The sequence below is a fragment of the Panthera pardus genome, unplaced genomic scaffold (assembly GCF_024362965.1).
Source record: "Panthera pardus isolate Hobbes unplaced genomic scaffold, ASM2436296v1 HiC_scaffold_20, whole genome shotgun sequence".
NCBI classification, from domain to species: domain Eukaryota; kingdom Metazoa; phylum Chordata; class Mammalia; order Carnivora; family Felidae; genus Panthera; species Panthera pardus.
In genome coordinates, this window is record NW_026526766.1 from 76,024,679 (window position 1) to 76,046,010 (window position 21,332).

The 21,332-nt window shown below is 42.2% G+C and overlaps 1 protein-coding gene across 4 annotated transcripts in view; it reads right to left on the minus strand.

The window, feature by feature from the left end:
- ASTN2 (astrotactin 2) overlaps positions 1-21,332 on the minus strand; it is an 874,248-nt gene that overhangs the window by 306,498 nt on the left and 546,418 nt on the right. For all 4 annotated transcript variants that reach the window (XM_019454036.2, XM_019454034.2, XM_019454035.2 and 1 more), the window contains 2 exons: positions 16,808-16,974; positions 798-986 (listed from right to left, as the gene is read on the minus strand). In XM_019454036.2, coding sequence (XP_019309581.2) covers positions 798-986; positions 16,808-16,974 — 356 coding nt within the window. The remainder of the gene's footprint in view (positions 1-797; positions 987-16,807; positions 16,975-21,332) is intronic.

Sequence of the window (21,332 nt, forward strand, 5' to 3'; positions counted from 1 at the left end):
AGATAATAATTCTTTATACATAGAACAATGCTTCTCATTCTACCATCTTTTGATTCTTCAGATTGTGAGACATGATAAATCCTGCTTCTTCAAATCTCTCAGGGAGGCTTTCATAATGACGCTGCATGTCTAATCTTCATATAATTTGGCCAACTCAATCCTCATTCTGTTTGCTCTTATATGAGAATGGTCTTATCTTTTAATTTCATAGGTACCTCTATATTTATTAACAGAGAAAGAGGTCTTTGACATTTTGTTGAGCAAAAAACAGCAATTTCTAAACAGCTTTACTGAGATTTAGTGTGTGTGTGTGTGTGTGTGTGTGTGTGTAGATAGAGAGAGGGAGAGAGGAGTTTTAAGAATGTTCAAGAAAATGTTAATTCTGGATATTTCTGGGTGATGGGAATTTTATTTTCTACTTCATTAAATGTCTTTATTTTTTAACTGCCTGAATAGCCTACATAGGATACTTATTTTTTAATAGACTGAAAGATTAATTTAAACATTTTAAAATTCCATTAACTGTACTTATAGGATGATTTAAGGCTGAATTAAAAATATGTGGATAGAGTTAGAAAAATGGAAGGGCAGGATAAATAAAGGCTAGGTCAGTGGAAAAGGAACCTCATGGAATGAATTTTGCTAACTTGTAACACTTCATTGGATAGGCATCAATAAGCCTACAAAGATACTGGCCAGTCTAACAAAGCTCAATTCCATGGTGCCCATGGCTTCCGCCCCCTGCCCAGATTTTGGGTCAGTGATCCAACCAGTGAAGTGCGAGTATCTGCCCATACCTAAAGGTCATCTGGAAGACTTGGCCTTGGTTCACATGCTGGGTCCGGTTGTTGTAACCATGTAGCATCTCTCCAAAGAGGGTGTCGTTGAATTTGGAGTCGGGTTTGAGGCATTTGGGGCCCTCGCAGACATCTGAGAGCATTAGGCAGGATTTTCCATCAGGAGCCAGCTTGTATTCCTCCACACAACTGCACAATAAAACAGAGCCGAGAGTTAGCTCCGCATGCTGGATGCCCCCATTGTGGATGACCTAAAACCAAGGCCTCCTTTGCCTGCAAAACAGGTCAGAGTTTAGGAATGGAGACAGCTATTCTGGCTGGAATCTATCTAGGGCACAGGTGTCTAGAGAGAAGCACATTAATCCTGCAAATTGGTAAATTCAGGGAAAGTCATTTGTGACATTTTGGAGGAGTCGAGGGGGAAACCAGAGTGCACATCTACGCACAAAGCAAATTTAAAAACTGTTTTCCATGAACACACAGACTTTAAAGAGCATGACAGACCAATTCGCAGGGAATTATCAACTAGTTTCTCAAACCAGAATCTATTCCCAGTGTATCTGTCGACCAAGGTTGAAGACTGTAGCAAAAACAAGGTTGTTATTGCCCTTGTAACTCAGAGGTGATCCTTCCAGGACCACGGACAGCTCACTGCAGCCGCTGCTTCTGCTCAATTAGCAATATACCTAGTCTCTGTTGACCTCTAACTACCCAATCCTAACAGCAGAAGGGCCTTTGACATGCCTTTGAGTCAGGGACTAAACCAGTCCTCCTCTGTGGACTAAATAGGCATCTGAATGGGGTGTGGAAATAATATTTGCAATCTGGGGATGTTTGTAGTGAAAAAGGAATCTCTTAGGCATGGGGAAGAGGAGGAAACAGAGGTCTCAGCTCCTGAAAAATCAATCCAGAAATGGGAACTCTTTTAGTCTTTACATGTTCATGGCCTTTGGCTATGCACTGGGAAAAGGGTGCACATAAGAGATAAGACACACAAGAGAATAGGCTGCTCAACTGAAAAAACTTGTATAAATATCATCTTTGCTCCTTTGGACCTATGTGAACCCCAGCAAGTCATTTAACTTCTTTGATCTTCAATTTCCTCATCTGTAGAATGGGGTAGAAACTCCTACCCTATATTAATTCATTAGGCTGCTATAACATCCTTGGATACATTGGCTGCAAAAAGAGGAATTGAAAGGTACTTTGCAAAATAATTACAGTAATGATGGAAATGGTGGTGTTTATTGAGCATACACTTTCCATGGAAATTTCATATATTTCTATTTTTAAATGTTTCTTTTTGAGAGAGAGAAACAGAGAACACAAGCCGGAGAGAGTTAGAGAGAGAATCCCAAGCAAGCTCCATGCTAAGCCTACTGTCAGTACAGAGCCCGACGCAGGGCTCTACCCCATGACACTGAGATCATGACCCGAGCTGAAATCAAGAGTTGGGCACTTAACTGACTGAGCCACCCAGGTGCCTCTTGTATATTTATTTTCTGGCCATGAAACAAGTTAATTTCATCATTCCTGCTTTACCCAGAATCAAAATGAGGAGACAAGTAAAGCAGGTCACACTGTAAGCAAGAGGCAAAGTGGCATTCAAATTTGAGTCTGTTTAGCAACAAAGGGACCTTTTTCTACTCTTGTCTTCTCCGAATCCAGTTGTTTCTACTTGCATGACATGACCCTGGGTAAGGCTGTGCCAGTTAGAGGCAGTAGAAAGCAGGCAAGCTCTTATTTGTGAAAATCTATTGACTCTGACTGCAGAGAGACTCAGAAACTCATACAGAAGAAGGGAGAGGCTCTATGAGATGGTTTGGGAAGAAAATATTCCTAGGTTGAAAGAACCAGTAGCTGATGCCAGACACGTGGAACTCAACTGAAGGCAGGAAGCAAATAGGAAGAGCTGAAACGCTGACTCAAGATCACTCTAGTGAAAAGCCAGGAATGTCTCCTGCATAAAGCAAGCTGTCACTCTTCCCTTGTTCTCTTATCACCTCTAGTGTGTTGAACAGATGCACCAACTGTCCTTCCTACATGCTTCTGCCCAAGTACAGCAGAAGGTTGTTGGAAGAAGGCCTGTCCTGGTGCCTTCATCAAGTCTATCCCCTCTTCTTTTTGCATTTGTTAAATGTAAGTAACTCTCCCTTGATAAAGGTGGAGTACACATGACATGAGTTACATGAATGCACAGAGTATATGGTAAGTTCCTAATGAAGTCTAGTTCCAGCCATCTATTCCCAGGAGGTTCCCAGCAAATATGAGAAATGGTTTACTGGAGTAGAGCTTCCTCTCTTTATACACACACACAGACACACACACACACATGCACACACGCACGCACTTGTGAATAAATATACTCTTGTTATAAATGATTAAACATTATCAAAGTCTATAGAGTTCTTCATTTCCACTCCTCACATATTTTTACTTAATATCAGTAGTCATCATTGTTAACTATTATGTATTCTTCTAGGTTTTTAAAAATACATTTATAAATACAATATTATGCATATAATAATTATATTATATATATAAATTTTTCATAATAAACTCATAAGTACACCATACATTGTTATAAGATATGCATTTGTACTTAATACTATTTCTTAGAGATCTTTTCAAACCAGTATTCATATAGATCTATCTTTCTGATGGTTATTTGGCATTGCACAGTATAAATGTACCATAATGCCTTTAGCTAATCTTTATTAATGAGCATTTTGGTTGTTTATAGCTGTTTATTATTGCAAATGGTATCATAATGAAGATCTTTGTACATATATCATTCTGTACATGTATGTGTTTCTACTAAAAAAATCTTAGAAAAAGGATTGCTGGGTCAGTGGTTTATGAATTTAAAAATTTTGGTAGATTTAATAATGGCTGTCTGTTGGGGCTCTACCAGTCTACAATCCTATCACTGATGATTGAGAAAGCCCATCTCCCCATAACTTTTATGTTCATTATCACCAATATGGGATTGGAAAAAAACTCATTTTTGTTTTGATTGGCATTTCCCTGATTACTGCTGAGGTTCCTCACCTTTTGATGTCATGGCCATGTGTATTTCTCCTACTATAGGTTGTCCATCCATGTGCTTTAACCATTTTCCTATTGTGATTCTTGTCTTTTTCCTTATTGGCTTATGTATGCTTTGCATATTTTCTGGAGTTCTCCTTCTCCTTTCATACATATTGAAATTTTCTTTCACTCTGTACTTGTGTTTTAACCTTACTTTTGATATCTTATAACCTCTCTATCCTGGTCCTTAACTGCTTCTGAATTTGGTGCAATGCTTAGGAAGCGACAGATGATAAAACACATTTCTATATATTATTCTAGTATTTATATAGGTTTTTAAAAATCTTTGGTTGTTTAATCTGCATGGATTTAATTTGTGCATGATGTGAGTGGTTATTTTAACTTCATTATTTTCAAAATGAGTAACCATTACCTGAAGGGTCCATCTGTTCACTAACTAATGTAAAATACTATTTTGTCATATACTAAATCACTATGTATGCCATGTATACATGGTTGGAATTTTTCCTATTTAGCTGTCTGTATTTTCCTGCAATAATTCTATACTACTTGAGGGGTTCCTGGGTGGCTCAGTCAGTTGAGCATCCAACATCAGCTCAGGTCATGATCTCAGGGTTCATGAGTTTGAACTCCGCATCAAGCTCTCGGCTGTCAGGGAAGAGCCTGCTTTGGATCCTTGGTCTCCCTCTCTCTTTGCCTCTCTCTCTCTTTCTCTCTCTCTCTCTCCCTCTCCCTCTCTCAGAAATAGAAAAAACATGAAAAAGATTATATACTACTTGAATTACTGTAGCTTTGAGGCATGGTCTGGATATAGTCAAGTAAGTCTCCTCCCCATTGTAAACACTAATTTTCTATCTCAAAACTTCCTCACTCGTCTTATTATTTTCCCATTCAAATGAATATTAATTTTGACTTGTCAAATTCCACATAAAACCCTAGTAGAATTTTGGGTGATACCACATTGAATTTGTAGACCAATGTGGGGGGAATTAAAAAAAAAATGTTCCCCTGTAAGAAATACATATTGAGACTCAACTCTATGTTGGGCACCACCACCAACTGTGGCAGAGACAATGTCTTCCATTCGCTACACTGGGTCCTCTTTCTGGAGGTGTACCATAGACTGTGCAACCAAGCTTCCCCTGCAGGTGGGCCAGAGGGGCCACGTGACGGGATTCTGAATGACGGAATCTGTGCTGACGTGATGCAAGCTGCTGCCAGACTCAGACCTTCAAAACATCCTGTCTGATTCTCAAGCCCCCTCTTCTCTTGCTATGGCAAGTTTGGAGAGCATGTGGTCGAAATGCATACTTGCAGTTGGAGAAGTTCACCTCAATCACAATGGATCTTGCATGAAAAGTGTATAATAAACTTTTGTGTACACGTCTCCGGCTTGGGAGGCTTCATTTGTTACAGCAACACAGCTGATCTTATCCTAGGATCTTTACAGTTGTGAGTTTTCTAATTCAGAAATAGTTTCCATCTCCATTTATTAAGTGTTCTTTTACTGTTTTTTAATTTTTTTATTATTTTTTGTAGACACTGTTTTCCTGTTATTTAGATTTTTAAAGGCTCCAAAACCAGTGTGGCTCAAACACCTTTTATTACAATCAAAACTTAATGTTTTATATGAAATATCATTTCTTGTCAAATTGGTTTCCATACAACACCCAGTGCTCATCCCAACAGGTGCCCTCCTCAATGCCCATCACCCACTTTCCCTTCTCCCCCACCCCCATCAACCTGCAGTTCATTCTCATTATTTAGGAGTCTCTTATGGTTTGCCTCCCTCCCTTTATGGTTTATATATTAAGCGTTCCTTTAAAGCCTTCTCTGAAGTTTTAGACTTCTGGTTTTAAGAGTCTTCTCGGGGCTTATTCTTAGGTATGGGTACAATATGCAGGGTTCTACAGGTTACAGACATGCATTTTAGATGCAGATCACCAGGGGCCAAATCCTGATTTTGTCTCCCATTAGCTGTGTGGCCTTGGACAAAATGCTTAGCCTCTCTGTACTTGCTCTGCTTACCTATAAAGAAGTATTCACCTCAAAGAGCCACTGTGAAGATTAAATGAGTTATGTCTGGAATTCGGTGTACCCAAACTTACAGTCAGTGGTCGCTGCTATTATTACATCCTTTTCCACTACAGAAGTAGGATCAGGTTTTCACTTATGTTTTCCCTTGTATTTTCTAGTAGAAACTGCTGATATTGAGGAAAGCTATTACTGATTTCTGTAAGTTGATTTTTCACCGTACCACATAAGGAGCTCATCAGTTCTAATACATGTACCAGATTTTTCTAAATGGATGAGTATATATTTGCCTCGTTTGGGCATTAGAACTATGCTAGGATTTTGGAATAAATTAGAAAACAGCCATTTTATTTTCTTTCTCTGGTTCGGTTTATATAAGAGAGTGGTTGTGCATTCCTTAATGATTTGATAGGACCTGCCTATAAAACCCATGAGCTCATGAATTCTTTTCAATTGTAGATATTTAGCTCTCTGATCATTTTATTTTATGTTATCTGTCTGTTTAGATTTTCTACACCATCATGAGTGAAACTTGGTAATTTATATTTTCCAAGAAAATAATGCATTTTATCAAGACTTGCAAATTTATTGGTATAAAGTTGTACACAGTATTCTCATTAAATTTGCTTTATCTTCTGTGCTTCTATGGGTATGTCTCTAGCTCATTCCTAATGTCCTTGTGTTCTCTCTCCCTCTCTGATTTCAAAAGGCTTTTGCATTTTATTGATGAGGCTCCTTTTTTTCTCCTATTTCATTTATTTCAGCTTTTATTTGTATTAATTCCTTCCTGCTGCTTTCTTTGAGTTTGTTTTATAATTCTTTTTCTGGCTTCTTGATTTGAATGTTTATTTGTTTATTTTCAATCTGTCTTGCTTCTCAGTACATGACACGGAGCGCTGACTGCTTTGCCCATGTTCCATGAATGTGAATACACAGTCTGCCTGCTCCTACTCATTTCTAAGGACGTGGTCATTTAAGTTTGATTTTTCTCCTTACTCGAGTGTTACTTAGGAGGTTTAGTTGTTTAAATGTAAAAAAAATTCTCAAGTAGACCGATGCATCTGCTAACTAGACTGCTGTTAATATGTAATATTATTGCATTCTAGTCTGGAATATAGCTTGTATAATTTCTACTTCGGTGAATTTACTGAGATTTCATGCTCCCTTACTTAAGGGAGACACAGGTGTGGAGCTCAGAGTTTGTATCTAATTAAACCTGGGTTCAAAGGGAAGCTATGCTCCTTATCAGCCATATGACCCTGATACAATCTATTAACTTCTGTAGGCCTCAGTGACACAATCTATTAAATGGGGATAAAAGTTATCCTTACCACAGAGCTTATGTGAGAACTGACATAACTTACCTAAAGGACAAAATAGTATCTGTCGTGTAACAGACAATGTGAAACATACGGTGCCATTGCAACACTGCTCTTGATAAATGATACATCCATACATATAGCATTCATGTATTTTAAATAGATAAGTGTATACATAATTATTACAGTTCAAGTTAAATATGTACATTATATACATATGTATGCCTGTGTATTTATATTCGTATGCATATACATATACATACACACATATATACATGTACATATATACACATACACACATACACACATACACGCAAAGCTCAGCCCTAGAGTTAAGATTCCAGTCTAGTGGAATATTTCCCTATATACAAACTGACCTGCTCCTTATTACAACCTGAATTAGGTAGAATAATGGTGCCCCCAAAATGTCTGTGTCCTAACAACCATAGGTCCTTACAACCTATGGATATGTTACCATACATGGCAAAAGGAACTTTGTAAGTATGATTAAGACTTTCGAGGTGGGAAGATTGTTCTTGATTATCTAGTTGGACTCAATGTAATCAAAAGGGTCCTTATAAGGGGAGCCTGGGTGGCTCAGTTGGTTAAGCATCTGACTTTGGCTCAGGTCATGATCTCACGGTTCATGGGTTCGCGCCCCATGTCAGGCTCTGTGCTGACAGCTTGGATCCTGGACCCTGCTTCAGATTCTGACTGACTGTCTCTCTCTCTCTCTCTCTCTCTCTCTCTCTCTCTCATAAATAAATAAATAAATAAACATTAAAAATTTTAAAACGGGGTGTCTGGGTGGCTCAGTTGGTTAAGCATCTGACTTCGGCTCAGCTCATGATCTCACACTTGGTGAGTTCGAGCCCTGCATCAGGCTCTGTGCTGACAGCTCGGGCCCTGGAGCCTACTTTGGATTCTGTCTCTCTCTCTCTCTCAAAAATAAATACACATTAAAAAACATTTTTTAAAAGGGGGTCCTTATAAGAGCATAAGAAGTAGACAAATGTGTCAGAGTCAGAGAAGGAGATATAGTGTGGAATCAGAGGAGAGACAGATAGAAACAGACTGTTCCTCTGGCCTTAAGAATCTTGCTGATGCCTCAGTTTTAGAAATTGTGACCTCCACAGGTGTAAATAATAAATCTGTGAGGTTTTAAGCCACTACGTTTGTGGCAATTCATCATCAAAGCATTAGGAAACTAAAGGAAGACCGTAGCAGGGAGGCATTGCTCATGTTCAGATGAGAAAACCGGTAAGTGACTTGCCCATGGAGATACACCTTGTTTACTGTGGTGCTAGGAAGCAGACCTGGGAGTTCATATTTCAAAGCATGTGTATGAGTGTGTGTGTGCCACGTGTGTGTGTGCGTGTATGTGTGTGTGAAAGAGAAATTTTAGCCATATTACACCTGTAGGTTCATGGTTATTTATTTATCTATTTTTGTCTGGGGGTAGGAAAGGATTGTGGCTCAACAGGAGAGGAAGGAGGGGAGATAAAAGGTTTGGGGTATGCTTAGTAAGACACTTAGAGATGCGGGGAGGGGAAAAAAACAGAGACTCATAAAAACATAGGGACTCAGAGGTAAATGATCCTCTGAGTTTTGAAACATGAGAAACTCTCTCCCCCAAGCCACCTCAGGGCACAAGATGGATGATTTATGCAAAGGTCTGTTTAGTTGTTGGTTTTTTTTTTCCATGCGACATAATTATACAGTTTCTTTAGAACATTCTGTCGTCTGGGAGATTTTCTTACAGAAATTCTAAAGAGTGTAGGCTCACAGGAAACCAGCCAAGATCTGCATGGAACTATATTTATACATATGCCAAAATGAAAACCATAAAATAAGTACAAAGATACAAACTGGGCATTTTAGCTGTAGGCAATGAATGTGTTACCCTTAACACACCTATCACATTATAGAGAATACTAGAACTAGATGGGCCTTTAGAGATTGTGCCATAAAACCTATACATGTTTAGCCAAGAGCATGTTTTATTTAATCCCTACAGCAACATCACGAGATGGGGAGTTTCATTCCAACACAGCCACCAAGGACCTCGAGGCTGGCACTTTAAAATTCCACAACCAAGATCATACCAGCACTTTGGAAAAACCACTACCTCGACCTGGATCTTCTTACTCCACATCTAGTACTCATTTCATTTCAGCACAAATGACTATTTCCAATCTGCTTGTCTTTCATAAGAGGAAACTGGGACCTTAGAGAGGGATGGCATTTACACAGATTCTCCAAGCAGGGTGTTTATTTATTCATGTATTTACTTGCTCAGTTATTCATTCATTCCTCAACGGTTTGTGGAGCCTATAAGATTATAGATGGCAATGCACAGACTAGAAATTTTTTCTTTAAATGGCAAAAAGAATCAGATCCTGGGGTGGGGTGGGGCGGGGAATGTAAAAACATAGAACATGTAAGGTCAGAAGAGCTCAAGGAACGGCATGCAACACTGACTTGGACCAATGTCAGGGCTGAATCTGAGCCCACCACAAGACAAGACCGTAGCAGGTGGCGTCCAGCTTTACTGAATCAGACACCCGTAATGAATCCCATCCTGGGGCTGTCTGGACCATGACTCTCTGTGGCCTAGAAGGTAAGGTCCTGAGCCACAGGAACCCTACAATCCAATATCATGGGGGCCTTTCTCATGAAGGCCCTTGGGACTGTCTCAACATTAACCAAAATAAAGATTAGTAAAACTGTTTTCAGGGTGGTCTCTGCCTGAAGGTTTCACTCAAGATTTAGTTTCCAGAAAAGCCATTTTGAATGTAAGGTACCCAAGGGTATTCTTTAGAAAAGAAGGAAAGAAGGAAAGGAAAGGAAAGGAAAGGAAACAGAATTCCATGGGGGAATTCTGGTTAACTTATATAATGATGTATCTACTCTAAGACCCTCAACGCTTGTGAGAAACATTAGCATGTCACCTAACACTAAGAAAAACATTTTTAAAAAATCTTTCAAAGCATTGATAGTAAAATGCATCCTGATTTCAGAGATGTTCGAAAGCGGAAAACGTGGGCACTTTAGAACAAGTGAATTATGATATATCACCACCACAGGACTTGTCAGAGCCTTTACTACCCTCAGGTGCACCATGAACCTTAAAGGCAGTTATAGAGTACAATTTCCCATCCACATAGGAATGTGACCACTGAGCTACCCTTTTCTGCCTTTCAGCTGCATATGGGACTCATGTTTCACAGATCCCACAGTGGAAAAATCTCTCTGAATGAATGGATGAACTCTGTGTGCTTCAGTCAAATGTCTGTGAATATGTTTTACACCTGAGCTTTTGCAAAATACTTCAAGCAGCAGGGAGCATAAGGTTGTGATGTCTGCCGAGAACCTGGTATGTGGATGTTCTGTGTTAACTATGGGAGGTAAAATCCCGTTTCTTCGATCAGAAGTCACAGAGGTGAAAATGCAGACCCTAACCTAAAAGTCAGAAACCAAAACAAAACAAGTGGTGAATAAACACATCCCACACCTCTCCAACCAGTTACTGAAAGTCAAAATTAAGATCACTATCTTCAGTCTGGAGGTCAGCATTTTCCACTCCTAGAGAGGATGTGTGGCTAGACGTGCTCTTTCGGCCCAGATTTTTAAACACATTTTCATTACATTGTTAATAAAATTACATTTACATCCCATTCAAATTTGAAGAGAGACGCTTGGGTTATCTCCTGTCCCAACTTTACCTCCTAAATGGCTGTGAGATCCTTCTGGGTCACGGTTTCCTCCTCTGAAAGATCTGAGAAATGCTTGAAACTTCAAAAAATATGAATGACCTTGATCACAATTTCTTATTTAAAAATACAGGGAACAAAAATATATATACAGGGAACATCTCTCTTAGCAAATTATGCCAGGAAAAGGTGTTCACCCCCTGAAACAAACAAAACACAATAAAACAACAAAAAACATGACCTTCCTTTTGTCAAGCCAGGACTACTATATAATTCACCATATGTTTGGGGGGGGGGGTGTTTGTTTTGCCTTTTCTGTTTACTTCAGTTGCCAAGAAGCAAAGAGTTAAATTTATCTCCAGTTGAGTAATGCCCCCATTTCAGGCTCCTGCAACCATTTTCTCTCTCTGTCCTTACACATGGCTCCGGTCAGTCCTAACTTTATATGACATGTTTTTTTTTAATAGGTTGGATTTATGTGGATAATATTAAGTCCTTGTCAAAGAATGCATGAAGTACATCATAAACACACATACACAAAAGATACCAACTTGGTTGCTAGGTAACCAAGCAACCTGTAATTGCTTGGGGATGCTCCCTCACCTGTAAAGATTCATTCTAAATGCTTCAGCTCAGTTTCTGATGACCTTCTCAACTTCTCTCAAATTCACCTGCTTCTCTCTACCCTGCTAGTACTTGTTGCTCTATCAACATCAATCAGGACCAAGTGAGGCTCAGCCACCTGTCCTCAGTGTCCCCTCTGTCCCAGAGTACAAACTCAATGCCTATTTGCGTTCTCAGCATCCCATAAAAGGCCAGGTACAGAGTAGGTGCAAGAAACCCTAGACAGATGAATTCCTTAATTCAACGGTTATGGTTTTGAAGAAGTTCTTGGGGCAAACAGTGGGGAGTGACAATGGGGATACCCAGGTGACTACGACCTAGTTCCTGATCATGAAGACGTCACAGTGCAATGAGGTCCACACAGGAAAGCAGGTAAGTCAAAAGAGCAACAGGGTGACCACAGAGAGAAGCACTGGGGTGCTGTGTGATCCCAGAGAAAGATACTTTACTCAGTTGTGTAGACCAGGGGCTGGCTATCAAGGCAGCTGGCAGGAGGTCCAGTCTGCAGGGTGTCCAGATATCACTGGGATAAATTAGAATTCAAAGCTACCAAACAGTCCTTGCAAGAGCGTCTTGTGGGTAGAAATGAAAAAAAATACAAATCAAAATAAAACAAGAAAAAAGGTCCTTTCTTTGCACGCCCTAACCCCACTTGCTAAATCCCGAGCCAATATTTAAGCAGTATCCACTTGAAAGGGCAAGGTATTCTATTACCCAGCTCCAGGGTAACTACACTTCTCACTCCCGCACCCCATGGGGCTCAGAGAAGACTTGTCAGAGAAGGTTATATCCACACTGAGTCTTGATGATGAAACAGAGCTGTCTAAGCTAAATGGCCACAGGCAAGGGGTGGGGATTGATGGTACAGAGGAGGAGGAGAGGCAGATGGAACAACATTGTCAAAATTCCAGATGCGCAGGCCAAGAAGAGGCCTCATTCAGGACGAGGGACACAACTGGAATTGCAGCTGGAAAGACTGGGCTGGGGACAACTGCTTTAGCCATGTTAAGTGAAGAACATCATTTAACAATTATTATGTGAGCACCTACTAATTGCCAGGCACTGTTCTAGGTGCTGGAGACAGGGTGGTAAAGAAGACCTACAATTCCGTCGCCAAGTGATTAAATTAGCTGGCTTTACACCTATTAGACTGGCCATAACTGCCATTCGCTGGGTGCTCACGCGTGCTGGCCTCTGTGCATGCATAATTCCATTCAATCCTCACAATTGCATCTGATTCTACTTAAAAGGAAAGGCTCACAGAAGTTTAGGGACTTGCTTAAGACCACATAGCTAGAAGTGGCCAGAGGCTAGGAATAACAGCAGGTCTGTCCTGACTGAGACTAGAGGCACACAGCCTGGGTTGGAGCCCTAATGCCCCCATGTACCAGCTGTGTGACCTTGGGAAAGTCACAGAGCTATTCTGTGCCTGGTTTTCTTGATGGTAACTGGCGATCATAATAGTACGTCCCTTGTAGAGTTGTTAGGAGAATTAAAAACCGGCTCTTGTAATCGAAGCACTAACCACAGCCATGGCACAGAAGAGGCACTTCATAAAAGTTAGCTGCTGTGACTCACTGGCTGCAGAGAGGTTTACTGAACCTGAGCCTACCCAAGGAACTCAGCAAGGTCACAGAGCTCTGATCCAATCTGGAAGGTCTCCTTGAGCAAAGGTTTGTTTCCCTTGCTTAATTCAATTAGGTGCTACATCTCTCTACCAACTTTCTCACAAGTACCTGCTAATGGCTTTCATTGTTTTGTTTACAGTGCTTCTAACAAGTGTGGGTAACTTCTCATTTGCATCCTTAATAGGCAATCTTCAAAACATGTTGACACTGCAGTTGGTTTTAGGAGACCTGGGTTTTATTTTCTTTTTTTGTCCTGTTTATCAGCATTTGGATGGGCTTCAACAGCTGCCAGCACACTCCCGCCCATTCATTCTTATTTAAGACTTTCAGAGTTCTTCTTATATTTTGGATATTAACCCCTTATTGGATATATCAACACCAAAAACAGCAACAACAACAAACAATCCAATCAAAAAATGGCCAGAGGACCTGCATAGACATATTCCCTAAGGAGACGTACCAATGGCCAACAGATTCATGAAAAACTGTTTCAATATCACTGAATGTCAGAAAAATGTAAATCAAAGCCACAATGAGATATCCCTTCAAATCTGTTGTTAAGGCTAGTATCAAAAAGACAGGAAATAACAGGTGTTGGCAAGAATGTGGAGAAAAGGGAACCTCAGTGCACTGTCGGTGGGAATGCAAACTGGCGCAGCCACTATGGGAAACAGTATGGAGTTCCTTAAAAACTTAAAAATAGAACTACCCTACGATCCAGCCTGAAGAAAATGAAAACACTAATCAGAAAAGATATGTGCACCCGATGTTTACTGCAGCATTATTTACAATAGCCAAGATATGGAAGCAGCCCAAGTGTCATCAATAGATGAATGGAGGGGTGCGCGGGTGGCTCAGTCCATTAAGTGCCCAACTTCAGCTAAGGTCATGATCTTATGGTCCATGAGTTCGAGCCCTGAATCGGGCTCCGTGCTGGCAGCTCAGAGCCTAGAGCCTGCTTCGGATTCTGTGTCAATGTCTCTCTCTGCCCCTCCCCCACTTGCGCTCTTCTCTCTCTCTCTCTCTCAAAAATAAATAAACATTTTTTAAAAAGTTATAGATGAATGGATAAAGATGTGGTGTGTGTATATGTACACACACACACACACACACACACACACACACACCATGGAATACCACTCAGCCACATACAAAGAATGAAATCTTACCATTTGTGACAACATGGATGGACCTAGAGGGTATTATGCTCAGGGAAATAAGTCAGACAAAGAAATAAAAATACCACACGATTTCACTGATCTGTGGAACCTAAATATCAAAACAAAGAACAACAACAAAAAAAAACAGAGTCATAAATATAGAGAACAAGCTAGCAGTTGCCCGAGGGGAGGCAGGGGCAGGGAAGGACAGGGGCAAAACAGGGGAAGGGGCTTGAGGAACAAGCTCCAAGTCTCACGTGGTTGCAAAGTACGACATAGTAAATTGAGTCAGTACCAGTGTATTAACTTTCTATGGTGACAGATGACAAGTACACTTACTGCGGTGAGCGTCCCTAACGTATATAAATGTCAGATCACTATGGCGCACATCTGAAACTAATTTTGTATCCCAACTCTGCTTCAATTAAAAAAAAAAGACTTTCAGAGACTTTTCCTGATAGGGAAAGTTAGGTGATCCTGTCTCACAAACCTAAAAACCAAGAACTTGAACACCTCGAGTCACTGAGCAAGTGAGGGGCTATTGTCCCTACTCATCATTCACTGTAATTATTTTATTTAACAAATACATACAGTGCCAACTCTGTGCAGGGCCCTGTTCAGAAGCACTTTACAGACACTCATGGAAACTGTGAGGTAATGCATTTTAGTCCTCATCACAACCCATAAAGAGATACCATTATCATGCCTATTTTACAGAGGAGGAAAGGGAGACACAGAGATGTTGAGTAACTTGCTCATGGTCACACAGCAAGGAGGCAGCGAGCTACGTTACTAACCATGTGACCTTGGACACACGACTTACCCTTAAGGGAGTAATTAACAGGAAGTAACTGTGCACTCTTCACAACCGTCATTATATTGGGGCAAATATTAAAAGTTTAGACACGAGCAAACTGAAGATCAGGGGTTCTCAGAGATTTGCTCAATGCCTAAGAGAGAGTTATCTCCAGAGCTTGGATGAGAACGAGAGTCTGTCGATTCCCCTTGACCTCTGCAGTGTGCTTCACTGGAAGCTGGTGACAGTCGCTATGTCACAATCCATTACTGCTCTACCTGCTGTTCCTACTGTTTTTTGCAACAGAAAGACTACCCCACCACCAGGTACACAGGGAGAAAAATAATGATAAGAACACGGCTGATTCTGTATTCAAGCCTCAGATCTAAGCCCATGCATAATTTACTCAACACTGCCCTGCAGTCACTTAAGCTGAGGAGACACAGCTATAAATTCAGGTCTGCATACACTAATTTATTTCTTATTTATTTTGCTGATACATATCTAGGGCCTGCAGCAAGCCATTGCAACACCTGCTCAAAGGCACCTGCAGCCCCCAGTGTAACTGAGGCAGAAGGGGAGACCCTAAAGCAAGTCCCAGAAGGAAAACTAGAACCCTGGACGAGAACCATGCAGATAAAATTAATTTTCTGTTAAACTGAGTTCAAACTCATACACGCTCCCCCACCCCCTTTTGCATAATATGTAGGACCGAACAGGCTCTTGCTAAATGCCTTATTCTGTTTTCCGATCTTAGCAAAGCACTGAGCATATTTCGATGACAGACATTCTTGCACGAGCACTGGATTATTTTTCTGAGTCACAGAATGTCAAAAGATGAGGACATTTTTAAATAGGAAGATGTCACCAGAAAGAGACTGAAGAAGAGAGGGGAAAAAAAGCAGTGCCATTTTCGAGGAATAGCTGAGGATCAAGCCCTACCCTGGAGGCCGTCCATGACAGAGGTAATTCCCAGTTCACTCCTCCGGATGGAAAACTAGGTAAACTGGATGAAACGTTAGGCGTCATCGGCCAAAGATCTCATTTTGCATGTGGTCAAACTGCGGCCCAGAGAGGGAAAGGGACTTGTCCCAGGCTACTCAGCAAGCTGGTCCCAATGCGCCCATTCTTTCAGTCTCAGACACACTGTAAAACTCCACTGAGTCCTTAGCATTTGCCTGCATGGCTTCCTTTCCGCCTCCTCGCCTCCACTTAATTATCCTTACAGATAGGGCGTTAGGGCATAGAGAGGCCATCCCTGAATTTGCACTGCTAACTCCCTGCAGAAACAGGGTAGACAGTCTGGCCTAAGCGTTTTCTCAAGCACACACCTGCTGGTTTCTCAGTGACACTTTCAAGGTGCCTGCTCTGGTCTCCAAGCTACACTGGCCAGGGCTGCGGGGGAGACACAGAAGGGGCAGGGGGCTTCAGCAGAAAATAGTCCTGACCCTAAGACACCGCCTGAGCGCGGAGTCCATTTATTGGAAGTATTAATCAATTATTTATTTTACTTCTTCCTTTCTTCTTCCCAATACCCCACAGAAGCCTTTTGCTTCTTGGGCTGAAAAAGCAGACACAGAAAGGCCATTTCGTTGACGGGCAGGCCCGGTCTGGCCTGACTGCAGTGTCTGACCTTTTTTCCACATCTCCCACCGAGGGGAAGGGCCTCGGGAACAGAGACTCACCCGCAGAACATGAAGATGGTGCTGGAGGTGGCATCAGAGGGCAAAGGCAGCGTCTGCTGCAGGCACAGCTGCTCACAGCCACCGTTGAAGCCGTCCGAGCAGTCGATGCCTTTGGAGTGGTCGTAGCATCCGGAGCCGTCCTTCATGGGCCTCAGCTCCTCGGGGCACTGCTCGGGGAGAGAGCGACAGGGCAGTCACGGCCAAGGAGGTGGTGGGTCCCACTGAGCCCTCTCCTCCCACTTTCCGAGAAGGGCCATGCGTCAGAGACCACAGAGGGGGTGTCAAAGTCTTGTCTGGCCAATTAATAGTTGTATGGTCTCTCTGAACCTCACTGTGCCCACCTGTGAAGTGGGACTTTTGTCAGTATCCGCCTGGTAGACGTGTGAGAATAGAAGGAGGTACCGTGGGCAAAGTGCTCAGAACAAAGTGCTCAGAACAAAGTGCTCAGAACAAAGTGGCTCATGTGGCAACTGCACAGCAAGCCTTAGCTGCTATTACTATTGACCCTGCGTGAATCATCATCATTATTGTGTTTGTTATTATCCAGTAGGATCTGCCACTGATAAAAAAAAAAATCACCCTGGCAGGCAGCCAGGTATACTTTAAAGAGTTCCTACCGACATGAGTTTTAAACTCCAGCTCTTCCTCTCCTCATTCTGTGACCTGGGACAAGGTAGTCACCATCTCTGAGCCTCAACCTCCTTATCTGTTAAATGGGCAGAGCACCTACACTTATGCGTTTGTTGGGACGCTTCAACTGGATCCTGGGAGTGCATGTCCTACTTTGGAATTTGGCACGCAATCTGGTACTCATCAAACGTGAGTTCTCTCCCTTCCTGTCTTGAATTTGTCTTTTCGTCTCCATCCCTGTTTCCAGAGTCCTGAATGGGACCCCTTCATGGCCACATCGGGAGCCTGCAAATTCCAGTTAGGCCTCCTCCACACCATCCTCCTAAGTGGTATTTCTCAATCATCACTCCCCAGCTTAAATAAGTAACTGCATTTTCCAGAACAATAACACTTTGAATCTCCCTTCAGCGGATAGGCAAGGTCTTCTGTAGATGTTTCAGCTCCTGTTTCACCAGGAACACCTGTATCCAGGTAAACAAACCCGTAGCCCTCTGGTCCCTAAAAGTACCCTGGTGACTCCAATCTTGAGTGACCTCAGTCAAATGCTCTTCTGAGTGTGCCTGGCATCTGCTAAGTGTTCCATAATTGGAAGATCCTATACTGTAGGGACAACTGGCTATATAATTTATTTTCCATCATTAGATGAGCTGAGCTAATCTTGTCCAGTCCAGCAGACAGAGAAGCAGTTTCCAACTTCTCTTGCATTCGGGACCAAAAATGAGGTACTAGGTTTTAATTTCAGTCACCCTTGCTGGCATTTCCTGTCCACAAAGATTAACACCCAGAGCTCAGCCCTCCTCATCCATCACTGGACATCACTGATTAAAATGCCCCCACTGCACACCCCACACCCAGCTCCCCGGTCCCTTCTCCAAGCCTCCATCCTGAACCCCATCAATAACAAACACATACACACAGATCAATTCACAAAGACCACAATAACAATAACCACAAGAAAGAAAAAGGTCAATCCTCCTGGAAATTAAATTTCGCCTAAGAAGAATTCATAATTACCAATGCACGAGAATTCTTCAAGACATTTGAGACTGGCGCCAGGGAGGGTGACGGAGAAAGTAGGTTATAAATGGCCTTTGTCAAGCTGCAGAAAGGTTATAAAACTGGCTACATTTTGTGCTTAAAGAGAAAAATCAATTTTCCATGTGAGTGAAGTGCTGTAAATATTAATACAAGCTCAGAGGAAGTCCCTGCTTGTCTCTAAACATTCAATGTCAGACAGGAGGGCACCTGGTCATGGGGTCATTTGGGAGCCATTTACTGGTCCTCAGGGCTGGGTCTGTCTGTCTGCAGAGATTGGGAATTAGCCCTGGAAAGAATGGCTGACCTTCTCACCAGGTGACAGGAGGTATCTGGGGCACGGAATTACAGTTCGTCCCATCCCCTGCTGATTCCCTACTACTTTTGTTCTTTATAAAAGTATGTTCTGGGGGCACCTGCGTGCCTCAGTCGCTTGAGCCACCGACTTCAGCTCAGGTCATGATCTCAAGGTTCATAGGTTTGAGCCCCGCATCAGGCTCTGTACTGACAAAGCAGAGCCTGCTTGGGATTCTCAATCTCTCTCTCTCTCTCTCTCTCTCTGCCCCTCCCCTACTTGCTCTCTCTCTCTCTCTCTCTCTCTCTCTGTCTCTCAGAATAAATGAATAATCTTTAAAAAAATAAATAAATAAATTTTCAAAAGTATGTTCTGTAATCCAGATAAGACCTAAACACTTTCCCTGTTTTTACTTAGTCCTTACAGCAAGCCTATGAGGTCATGTGGCAGGCTGAGAATGGCTACCCAAGATATGTTTCTGTCCTTATCCCTGAAACCTGTGAATATCACCTTCTATGGTCAAGTTCTGGCAGATTAAAGTTCTGGAAGATTAAAGTTCTTGCATGGAGTTGACTACCTGGGTTATCGAGGTAGGTCTAAATGCAGCCATGAATGTCCCCACAGGAGAGAGGCAAAGAGAGATCACACGCAAGATGAGAAGGCCATGTGCAGGCACAGCTGAGATTGTAGCCACATGGCTGTAAGCCAGCAAATGCTACAACCCCCAAAAGCTGGAAGAGGCAAAGAAGCCACGTGGAGGGAACGTGACCCTGAGAGCACCATGACTTTGGACTTGTGCCCTCTGGAACGGAGACAGAACACGTTTCTGTCATCTTAAACCACACAGTTTCTGGTGCTTCGGTAGTCACAGGAAAGCAATACAGGTTGGTAGTCACATTAGTCCCATTTTACAGATCAGGAAACTGAGGAGAAGTGGCAGGGGTGGGGCTTTTCAGGCTTTCTGGCTCGGTAGCTCTCAACTGATACTCAGGCAACTCACTGCACTCCCCTGTCACTTACTGAATGGTAGATTTTTCATCTTGGGAAGTCAGAGCAAAGATGGATTTAGAGCTGACCTCACCTACTTACTGTAAAATTGAGGCTCAGAGAGTAAAGGGTGTCCATCACCACAAATCCCCCAGCACATGAGTAGAGGGTACACAGCCAGTCCCCTAGTCCCAGCTTGGGGCCCCATCCACCATACTTACTACCCTTTATGTTAAAGCATTTTATGTCTGAAGACAAACTTGATGATGATTTACAGATGGGAAACTGAGGCTCAGAGAGGTGAAGGCGCTTGAATAACATAACACAGCAAATTAAACGCAGAGCTAGAATTAAACTTGCATTTGATCTGTGACCATGGGAGAGGTGTTCTGAGTATATGAAGTGGGTTTTCCAATCACCATATGATCATTCCTTCATCCAGCGTGGACTTCCTACCCTGAGTCCTTGTGGGTGGGAGAGGGCAGACTAGATCTAGTAATATCATTTGAGATTTGCAAATTATTTCAACTATTTCACAGTTTGTCATCTCTCTCCCCCCACCAAAATGCAAAGCTGGTAATACTATGGACCTTCCTGCCTTGTCCTCAGCTACACTGCACACTTAGCATAGCGTCTGGAACATAGTAGCTGCCTTTTTTTTTTTTTTTAATAAACCATCTGAGCGCCAGACAGGATGTATAGTATGTCTGTGTGTTTGGGTTTGGGTTTGGGTTTGGGTTTCAATCCAAACTCTGCTTCTTATAAGCTGTGTAACCTCTTGCCAGTGACTCAACATCATCTATCTTTATGTGATTACTCTAAGGAGTAAACAGAGTGAAAGCCAGCATCAAAGATGGCCCCCAATGATGCCCGCTACTGGTATTCACACCGTGTGTAGTCCCCTCCCACACGCTACCAGCGTCGGTCTGCATGACCAATAGCATATGGCAGAACTGATGGTATATCACTTCCAAGATTAGATTATAAAAGACTGAAACTTCTGTCTCCCTCCTTCTCTTTCATAGCACTGCTGTGGTGAAATCAAGCTGCCATGTTGTGAGCAAGGGACTGAAGCCTCTGGCCAACAGCCAGCAAGGCTGACCTTCCAACAACACATGAGTAAGCTTGGAAACAGATCCTCCGACCCCAGTAAAGCCACTTCAGAGAACTACAAACCCAGCTGACATTTTGACTATAATCTTATAGGGGCCAGACCCACCCGGCTAAGCCACTCTTGAATTTCTTTTTTTTTTTTTTTTTTAAACGTTTATTTATTTTTGAGACAGAGAGAGACAGAGCGTGAACAGGGGAGGGGCAGAAAGAGAGGGAAACACAGAATCTGAAACAGGCTCCAGGCTCTGAGCTGTCAGCACAGAGCCTGAGGCGGGGCTCGAACTCACAGACAGTGAGATCATGACCTGAGCTGAAGTCGGACGCTTAACCGACTAAGCCACCCAGGCGCCCCGCCACTCTTGAATTTCTAACCCTCCAAGATTATGTGAGATGATACAAGCTTCTAGTTTGCAGCTGCTCAATTTGGGGATAATTTGTTATACGGCAATAGATAACTAATACAGT